This window comes from Entelurus aequoreus, linkage group LG03 (genome assembly GCF_033978785.1).
Source record: "Entelurus aequoreus isolate RoL-2023_Sb linkage group LG03, RoL_Eaeq_v1.1, whole genome shotgun sequence".
Classification (NCBI taxonomy): Eukaryota; Metazoa; Chordata; class Actinopteri; order Syngnathiformes; family Syngnathidae; genus Entelurus; species Entelurus aequoreus.
Window position 1 is genome coordinate 80,109,238 of NC_084733.1, and position 10,933 is coordinate 80,120,170.

Here is a 10,933-nt window from a genome sequence, read left to right on the forward strand (position 1 = left end):
GCATGATGTAATTCACAAGCAGTGTCAGATAGTGCTGCAAATAATAATTGTGCATTGTTTTTTTGTGCAGCTGCTAATCCTTCCCTTTTGGAGCACTTTGCAGTTCTGCGTGTGGATGATGATGGATATATTGTAGAAGAAGTCTCAGAGGTCACATCATCACACGTCAGGCTACCGCACCCAATTTTCTCTGTAAAAGGTGTGATCATCAGGTTTTCGCGCTTGCTCGGAATTTCGTTGCCCATGAAGTGCAAGGTGTTGATATATAAGACCACAAAAACCTTCCTGACGCTGCATGTTCATGTGATCCTGTGCGACCCCGCTCTTGAAAAGGTCATTGCCCATTTTTGGTGGCGGTAGAATGATTCAGTCAACATATTTTGTTACTTTAATGTATAACTGTTTTTCCTCTGGCACTAGGAACTGGACAAGGAGACTTACGTGAAGATTGAGAAATCTCACCTCGAGGAACCCATGAAACTGGATGAGCAATTCTCCCTCAAAGCCGATGTTGACAGTGCAGAAATATACCCACCTGTATGACTGGAACTGTCTTTTTATTTGTATATAGCAAACGGTCAAATATGTAACAATGCAGACATAACTTTCACTATACTTCCTTCACAGAAATTAAGGCTCAAACACGAGAGTGACCCAAATTTCTTTGAGGTGTACGTCAAGAGCCCGGGGAGTGAATTCACTCTCATGCTTGAAAGTGCAGTTGGAGAAGTGTGGAGATGTAAGATTCGACAGAGTAAGTGATCTTCTTTCATTTGTTTACACTACTAAGACCGCATGGTCCAGCTACGAGTTGTGGATTTATCCAGACAAATATCTGGATTTTTTTTTTCTTCAGATGACTACCAAAATGCAACACCTATTGGGTCTGATTGTGGTGAGCATCTTTTTTTTTTGCATTGATTTTTAAGTGCTCATCAAAAGATGAAAAACATTTATTAAAAATGCAATACAATACAGTGAAACATCGATTTACAAACTTATTTGGTTCTTGAACAGGGTTTGTGTTTAAAAAGGTTTGTATATCGAAGCAAATGTATTTGTTAAGAAACAGTCCACACACTAAATTAGTCCGATTTCTCAAATAATTTGGCTCTAAGTAAGTCTCCTACAGTCCATGGAAACACCTTAATCCGATCGTGTTCGGTTTTTGAAAAGTCGGACTAACACACCTGGATTATGCGAGTGTAAACCGGATTTCTCTAGGGGGTGTGTGCGGCCGGAGAGGACCGGGTCTCAACGCACATGATACAACCCAGAAGCAGATACCATTCAATAAAAACAGCAACAATTGCAACCTTCATCTGGAACAGTATCAGTCGGGGCCAGGAACGGTCTTTTTCTTCGGATATAAAACTCCTTCCATCAATCCACAGAGCCTTTTGAATAAATTCCGAGACATCCAAAAGTTTGGTTTCCATGAATTGATTTTCCGTCCGAAAATGTATTCGAAAAAACTCTTCCGTTGGTCTTTCTTTGTACAGTCATGTTCGTAGCAAAATCGACGATCATTTCTTGCTATTTAACATCAGCATAGCCATTAGAGACGTAATATTTGTCATCTGTGTCAATATCACAGCGGACATCTCTTAAAACAAGTTGTAAGGATTCGCAATTCCTAGTGTGACGACATACTGTAGGTCAACCGGAAAAGCAATTCATTTGTCTGCCCTAAAATGAATTAAGCGCCCCCCAGTGTACAGGAGGCATATGACCATTAGTCGCATTAGAGAGTGTGCATGGACACATAGGTGTGAAAGTACAAAAACATGTTATATTTGAGAAATCAGACTAATTTAGTAGTGACTGTAAACATTGATAATGGCTTCCAGCTTCGACAAAAGTCCATATTTCTGTGAAAGTTTGTAGACTTTGAACGCAATATAAAGCGACGTACAAACATAACATGGGGGGTAATGGATAGGGAGGATGTTTGATAAGAAATTATCGAGTTCAAGCCCATTATCGAATCCTCTTATCGAACCGATTCCTTATCGATTCTCTGATAGATTCCAGATAGGTTGTTGTATATGGAAAAAAACACAATTTTTGGTTTAACAAAAGCTCACTTTTATTTTATGAGAAAAAAATAAAATAAATAAATATTGACTGTTACCCCCCTAAAACAAAATATATGACTGTTGTTACCCAAAGTATATTAAGTGGGATTTTTCAGAAAAACAAATATATACAGTAACACAAAAACAACCTGTCTCTGTGATCACTATAGGTGTATAAATAATAATATAGTGTTAAATAAAATCAGTCCCTTGGGCACAAAACTGAAAATAATACATCTCTCCAAAAAGTGCACTTCTGCTGCTATTGGAACATACTAACTACACACACTATGACACTAAGAACACCACAGTCATCAATCAACAATTCTTCCCCCCTTACATGAGAGCGAAGCCTGGCAATAATTGCATATTGCCTGTTCTGCCCTCACTATATGTGTTGAGGTTATACAGCTTGGCAGACAGCTAACAAACAATCCAAAGCAGATTAATCCATTTAGGCTCTTTATTGTTGTTGATCTTGCTTTGTCTTTTTCTATCTTTACTTTTGTCTTGCACTGGACTGTTATTTTATTTTTTTAAACTGAAATACACACAATGCCAAATGTATAAGTTATGTGATTCAATTAACATACTGAAATGTAATACACAATGTGTAAATATTAGCTTCACACAAATATACAGTACTATCATCAAACAAATACTTCTGAGTGTTGAAACTATTTCGATGGTGGAAATACACGACTGGCAGCCATTTTAAGTCCTCAAAACATCCATTGAAACAGTGCACAAAAATCGTTTTTCAATAAACATCTTAGTATCAAACTTAACCACGTTCCACCTTAATATTGAGTTACATAAACAAGTTAAACAGTTTACTTACAGTCTTATCTTTTCCAAGGCTTCTAAGAGCTAACATAACTTGTCTACTTCTCAATTGTCTCAACCCGGAAGTGCCCAAACTAATGACGCGTAGTATTTTCATATCGCCACAAGGTGTCAGTAAGAGTCTACAATCAAATGGGCATAACATTGCAGGTCCCACAGGGCATTTCCTGTACGTGGGAAGGGATTCGTTCCCAGGGATTCGAATAAAGAACCAACTCTTTTTCTTTACTATAGTGGCCTCGATAACGGGAACCGGTTCTCAAAAAGGGATTTGAGTCCATGGAATTGGTTCTTTTCTTATCGAACAACTGGGAGAACCGATTTCGAACATCATCCCTAGTAATGGAACACCTTTTTTCACAACAAATCCCCAAAAAACCCGACAACAACTTAACTGTCCCTCTTCCAGTCAAGTTTAACTTGTTTATATAGCTCAATATTAAGGTGGACAATGGTTCAATTTGATAGTAAGATGTTTATGAAAAAACTATTTTTGCCTCACAATACGAAGGTCCTGGGTTCGATCCTGCGCTCGGGATCTTTCTGTGTGGAGTTTGCATGTTCTCCCCGTGACTGCGTGGGTTCCCTCCGGGTACTCCGGCTTCCTCCCACCTCCAAAGACATGCACCTGGGGATAGGTTGATTGGCAACACTCAATTGGCCCTAGTGTGTGAATGTGAGTGTGAATGTTGTCTGTCTATCTGTGTTGGCCCTGCGATGAGGTGGCGACTTGTCCAGGGTGTACCCCGCCTTCCGCCCGATTGGAGCAGAGATAGGCTCCAGCACCCCCTGCAACCCCGAAAGGGATAAGCGGTAGAAAAGGGGATTTTTGTGCACTGTTTTAATGGATGTTTTGAGGACTTAAAATGGCTGCCAGTCATATATTTGCACCGTCTAATTATTTTCGACACTCTGAAGTATTTGTTTGATGATAGTATTGCATATTTGTGTAAAGCTAATAATTACATACAGTACCTATTGTGTATTACATTTCAGTATGTTGTTTGAATCACATAGCTTATACATTTGTCATTGTGTGTATTTCAGTTTCATCTGCTTTGGAACTTTATTGGATTGTTATCTGTCTGACAAGCTGTATAACCTCAATACATACTGTATTAGTGAGGGCAGAACACGTACTCTTACAACTTAATTCCTATATATGTATGACTTTTTATGTAATAAGTCTTGTTGTTGAGATGTTTTGTCATGAAATGTCACTTTATAAATAAAACAAGCTGACTCGTCCTTAGGAGGCCAACTACACACTGTAATGTACAATATGCATGAATCCACATAGTGTAACTACGGTGGCTTTAAATAGCATAAAAGACAATAAGGTAACGTTTTTAATCAAAGGTTTTGCTTTATTCTTGTAGTTCAGGTGCTGTTGAGAGTAAGGGGAGAGTTTGTGAAGCGGATCAGCGAGGAAGTAATGTACCAGTTGTTGGATGACCTTCTGGGTAATGGGGACCTGAACGATGGTGAGAAAGACGCAATCATACAGAAATCCCCGATTTGTGCGGGGAAGGTGCGTGAACTGATTGACAGTGTGAGAAGGAAAGGAGAAGCGACTTCCAGGAACATGATCGTTTACCTTCAGCGGAGGGACCTGACACTTCACACTGAGCTGGGGCTACCTGTTTTGGAATGATGTTGGCCAAAGTAAAACATAAAAAATAAATCTGCTAAGATAGGCTCCAGCTTACCCCCGCAACCTTAATAAGGATAATCGTTGGGGACGGCGTGGCGAAGTTCTACCATCCTAGTCACGCCTGTTGTGTCCTTGAGCAAGACACTTCACCCTTGCTCCTGATGGGTGCTGGTTAGCGCCTTGCATGGCAGCTCCCGCCATCAGTGTGTGAGTGTGTGTGCGAATGGGTGAATGTGGAAATAGTGTCGAAGCGCTTTGAGTTCCTTAAAAAAGGTAGAAAATCGCTATACAAGTACAACACATTTACATTTACATTTACATTGTCAAAAATGGATGGATGTACAAGTTTGTTCTGCTAATTTTTCTTAGCCTGTCAATGAGCTGGGTCATTGTGCATTAGCTTTAAGCTAGCGACCTTAGAGCCAACCTTCATCCTGTATAATTGTATTGCTTTTTGATTTTTATTCCAAACTGTATTCTTAATTATACGTGATTATTACATGTATGTGCACTTCATGTGTATATTGATGTACTTTCCTTTGTGTGCTTAGTTTTACAGTGACTACTTTACGGAGAATATCAATTGTCATTTGTAGAAAAAGGACTATTAACTAAGGGTGCACAAATAAAAACAAAAACATTCACGTCCGAAACACGATTCTTATTCATTCTGATTCTAAATCACTTCATATTCTTAAAAAAATGATTAATAAAAACAAAACATCTATTTGCTTTTTATAAGAATCACCTTTTAAAAATACGTTTTCAGGCCACCTTCATGCAACCAGAAGCAGCTTTTCTAACCTGTAACCTGTTTTTTTGAGTTTGAGTTTGAGTTTGAGTTTATTTCGAACATGCAAGCATACAACAGGATACATCACAATTTCCAGTTTCTCTTTTCAACATGTTCGAAAAGGAGTAGGAAGAAGCAGAGCTTATTTAATCCTACCCCTTTTCTTTACATAACAATTGCTGAAACTTTTTTATTCACTTCCTGTTCTCAATTTATTCACAATAAACTCCATAGGTAATCACAATAAAAAATAAATAAATAAATAATAGCAAGAATTTAATAATAATAATTGGTGAAGAAAGTCATATTTCATATGATGAGATAAGTAAGATTACTTTAAGAATGAATGAATGGATGGATGAAATAAATTGAGAATGTTTGTCATGGTTCTTCTTTGTACTTTGTAAACACTTTAAGTTTGAAGAGTTTCTTGAAGTGGATCATATTAGTACATTGTTTGATTGCTTTGCTTAATCCATTCCATAATTTAATTCCACATATTGATATACTGAAGGTCTTAAGTGTTGTACGTGCGTACAAATGTTTTAAATTACGTTTTTCTCTAAGATTATATTTCTCCTCTTTTGTTGAGAAGAATTGTTGTATATTCTTGGGTAGCAGGTTATAGTTTGCTTTGTGCATAATTTTAGCTGTTTGCAAATTCACTATGTCGTGGAATTTCAGTATCTTTGATTCAATAAATAAAGGATTTGTATGTTCTCTATATCCAACATTATGTATTATTCTAACTGATCTTTTTTGTAACACCGTTAATGAATGAAGTGTACTTTTGTAATTATTTCCCCATATTTCTACACAGTAGCTCAGATATGGTAACACTAGTGAGCAGTATAGAATATGAAGTGATTTTTTGTCTAGAACATGTTTTGCTTTATTCATTATTGACGTGTTTCTTGCTACTTTATGTTGTATATTTTTTACGTGAGATTTCCAGTTCAATTTATCATCAATCATTATACCTAGAAATTTGGTTTCATTTACTCTTTCAATTTCTATTCCGTCTATTTGTATTTGTGTTTGACTTTCTCTTCTACTATTACCAAATAGCATTATTTTAGTTTTACTAAGATTCAACGATAGTCTGTTTTTGTCAAACCATCTTTTTAATTTGTTAATTTCTTCTGTTATTATTTGTATTATCTCCTGTGTGTTCTCTCCTGAACAAAACGCTGTTGTATCATCCGCAAATAATACTAACTTTAAATCTTTTGTAACTTTACAAATGTCATTTATATAGAGATTGAATAATTTAGGTCCTAATATTGATCCCTGAGGTACACCACAGGATATATTTAGCGTTGTAGACATGTGTTCGCCTAGCTTCACGTATTGTTTCCTGTTCGTTAGATAACTTCTTATCCAGTTTAAGACTAACCCTCTGATGCCATATCGTTCTAGTTTTTTGATTAAAATATTGTGATTAATTGTATCAAATGCTTTAGTTAGATCCATAAAAACTGCTGCTGTACATTTTTTACTGTCTATTGCATTGGTAATTTCTTCTGTAATTTCAATTAAAGCCATTGAAGTTGAGACATTGAAAAAGTTTCATTGTAATTATTATACCGAATAATACATTACGAGAATCAGTTTGGTTCGAGAATCATGTTAAATCGAGAAACCGATTCCCAGGAATCGGTTTCTCATGCAAATTATATGATGACATGTTGACCAGGTCCCTAGCAATACCCCCACTTCCCCAAGTATATAGGCAATCTGAGGGAAATACTGTATATATCTACTTAATAATGGGGAAAAAGAGAGCACTCAGAGAGAACTCCAGCTTATTAGTGATTACTCGACCCCAAAAAAATGTCTGCGGGCTCTAGAACGTTTTCTGTTCAGGCTCCAGTACTCTAGAATGCCCTGCTGGTAACAAGTAGAGATGCTACCTCAGTAGAAGCATTTAAGACCCATGTTAAAACTCATTTGTATACTTTAGCCTTTAAATAGACCCCTTTTTAGAGCAGTTGATCTGCCGCTTCTCTTTTCTGCTCTGCCCCCCTCTCCTGTGTAAAGAGGTTCTACAGGCCACAGGTCAATTTCCACGGTGGAGGCTGTGCCGGCCCAAGCCTCCATGGGGCCCTAAGCAAAATTTGATTTTGGGGCCCTCTATTTCTGCCAATAATATTGATTGTTGATCATTCACACACCTACTATAAACTCATTGCAGCTCTGGCAGTGTTGTTTACATTATCCTATTGTCAGCCTGGCATGTCTTTACAAATGACATGTCATTTATAAAGATATGGGGGTGGCCCAGTTAAGAACATAAATAATACCAATGCATGAACGAATGATGTCCAGAGTGCCACATATGGTTCCTAATCTTAAAATGTGGAAAACATTCAGCTACAAGAGTGGCCTGGGGTTGAACAGTCCAAGTGATAAAGCTTTGTATTTACAGTAAAAGTGTCATCTTGTCTCATCAGTCTTGTACATATTAGTCTTTAATTACTAGTTTATATTTTTAGTTAATTGTTCATATTTAATGTTTACTTTGTACAAAGATAGCGCAGTCTACTGAAGTTAAATTCCATGTGTGTTAAACACAACTGGACAATAAAGCTGATTCTGATTCACTTTTTTATTTTTGGTAACAAAATGTGCAATGTGCAAAAATAATTCGTAGTGCAAGAAAAACAATAAAGTGTAACAATAAAATCACTTAAATACATATAAAAAGGAACAAATTCAATTGTACAAAAAAAACAACATAATTAAATTAAATATCAAGCAAATACTTAAATAATATTAATGAACAGAGTTACTAGAAACAAGGTAACATAACGGTTTATAAACAAATATAAAGTTACTACATATTAAAACTATGTAAATGTACATAACGATGTGCAAAAAATTTTTGGGGAAAAAATCAAAATAAACTACCTTAATTTAAGGTCCTTAATTCACACATTTGACCATCACATCACAGTTTTGTTCCTGTGTTCTTCACCACCCACACCACTCCACCCACTCCTTAAAACCTGTGCTTCCTGGCTTTTCTGGAGGCAAAGTCATTTATGACATCACTGTAAGAAATCTGATGGCCGACTTTGTTATTAGTACTAATCACTGCCATGTACGAGTCCGACTCAGACACGTACATGCAAAAAATTAAAAATAAGAATTTTTTGTTAATTGCTTTTGGGGGCCCCCTGATGGCCGCGGGGCCCTAAGCAAGCGCTTAGTACGCTTATGCCTTGGGCCGGCTCTGGGTGGTGCTAAGCCTTTTCAAGTCGGGACCCGGGTCTGTTTGTGTCCATTTTGATTTTTTTGAAAGCTGTAGTCACTTTTATCAGACACGTCTGTGTCATTATGTTTCATAGTTGAAGTTTATTTCAAACATGCTTAAAGTTACAACAGGAAACATCACAATTTTCATGTTCTCTTTTGAATATGTTTGAAAAGGAGCATCCACCGCTTTTCCATTTTTATAGTAATTGCTAACACATTTGTTTACTTCCTGTTCTCAATTTGTACACAATTTACTCCATGGATAATACAATCCAAAAAAACAAAACAATAATGATAAATAAATAGTAAAGTAAGTTGTAATTCACATATTGAGATGAATAAGAGTGTCTAATTTTCAATAAATTCAAAATATTTTTCAGGATTCCTCTTTGTACTTTGTAAACGCTTGGTGTTTGAACAGTTTCTTGAACTGGATCAGACTAGTACTTTGACTTCTTCTAAAGGTCTTAAGTGTTGTACATGCATACAATTGTTTTAAACTACATGTGTTCTCTATATATTCACAACAACAAACATACTAAGGAACTGAATATTAAGCGCTATATAAATGTAATCCATTATTATTATTATTATTATTATTTTAGCTGCTTTTTGTGTGAAATCAAATCAGGATAAAAACTTGATGATGGAGTTGCCTTTTGTCGCCCTCTCCTGGCAGATAGATGCATAGCGGTGAATAACCGGAAGTTTGTTTTAATAAGTTTTATTGCTCTCAGTTATTAATAATCAATTACTTCCAAGGAGTTTCCGATAATTATTTTCCTTTTGATATTTGTATTAATTATTATTTTTTTATTTTTAAAATACACTTTTGGTCGTGATTTATTTTACAGGTTAATTTGTTCTACTTTTAGTGTGAAATCAAATCAGGATAAAAAAAATGATGATGACGTTGACTTTGTCGTCCTGTGCTGGCAGATAGACGAATAGCGGTGAGTAGCCTGAAGTTTTTTTGAATAAGTTTTATTGCTCTCCGTAATTAATAATCAATTATTTCCTAGGAGTGTACGATAATTATTTTCCTTTTGATTTTTTATGGATTTTTTTGTCTTAAAAGACACTACACATTAAAAAAAAAAAAAAAAAAACTTTTTAATCCATGTTTACATAAAAACAAAGTATCTCCTCCACTATCTCAATATTATATTAAACGTATGTATCTATTTTTTGTTGTTGTCTCAACCCTATTACAATAATGTTTGGTCGTCACTTATTTTTAAGGTTATTTTTTGCTACTTTTTGTGTGAAGTCAAATCAGGATGAAAACTTGATGACGTTGACTCTGTCGCCCTCTGCTGGCAAATAGACGCAAAGTGGTGAGTAACCTGAAGTTTGTTTTAATTGATTGCTCTCTGTTATTACTATTCAATTATTTCCCAGGAGTTTACGATAATTATTTTCCTTTTTTTTTAATGTTTTTTTTTTTTTTTAAATCTTTACAAAACACTATACACAGAAAAAAAGCACTTTTTAATCCATGTTTATATAAAAACAAAGTATCTCCTCCACTATCTAAGTATTTCATTAAACGTATTTATATTTGTTTGTTTCAACCTATTACAATAATGTCTAAATAGTTTTGGTCGTGACTTATCTTAGAGGTTAATTTTTGCTACTTTTTGTGTGATACCAAATCAGGATGAAAAATTGATGATGACGTTGACTTTGTCGCCCTCTGCTGGCAGATAGACGCATAGCGGTGAGTAACCTGAGAAGTTTGTTTTAATGTATTTTATTGCTCTGTTCGTTCATGTATTACCCACGTCTAATGTTATTCAATCAAGATGTCATTCATTCCAATGATTTTGGCAGTAATTTGACATAAATGACCACGACTGTATTACATTAAAGGCTTATTGGTAATAAAACTAATTAGATTCAGGTAGATTTAAATAACTCCTTCCACGTTATGATCAAATACACAATGCATGTTATGTTTGATTTGATATTTTTATGAGGCAACGCTGGAGAAAAAACCCTGGATATTATATAAAGTAGTCAGTGTATAGCTTGCATAACCGTGTACATGGGCAGCAAAAGTGAGTTAAAATATCCAAATTGGAGCCAATTAGCCCTTTTCCCTCCTTGGCGTCTTGCGACTTGTTGGTGGTAGTAGAATAAAATACAATCATGTGAAGTGAGCACGCGTACATTTCAAGTGGTTTTGTGGTCACCTGAGCCATATGGAAGATAATAATAATACAAATAATGTTGTCACAGCCAACACAAAGTGCTGCCTTCAGGTGACGTGCGTCGTTCCGCCCGCGTTCTCCTTTTCAAAGG

General features: G+C 35.8%; 1 protein-coding gene across 5 annotated transcripts in view; it reads left to right on the forward strand.

The window, feature by feature from the left end:
* LOC133646933 (uncharacterized) overlaps positions 1-6,920 on the forward strand; it is a 55,698-nt gene extending 48,778 nt beyond the window's left edge. For all 5 annotated transcript variants that reach the window (XM_062042880.1, XM_062042879.1, XM_062042878.1 and 2 more), the window contains 5 exons: positions 71-333; positions 421-537; positions 628-754; positions 857-895; positions 4,304-6,920. In XM_062042880.1, the coding sequence (XP_061898864.1) occupies positions 71-333; positions 421-537; positions 628-754; positions 857-895; positions 4,304-4,578 (821 nt within the window). In that variant the 3' untranslated portion in view covers positions 4,579-6,920. The remainder of the gene's footprint in view (positions 1-70; positions 334-420; positions 538-627; positions 755-856; positions 896-4,303) is intronic.
* The last annotated feature ends 4,013 nt before the right edge of the window (positions 6,921-10,933 follow it).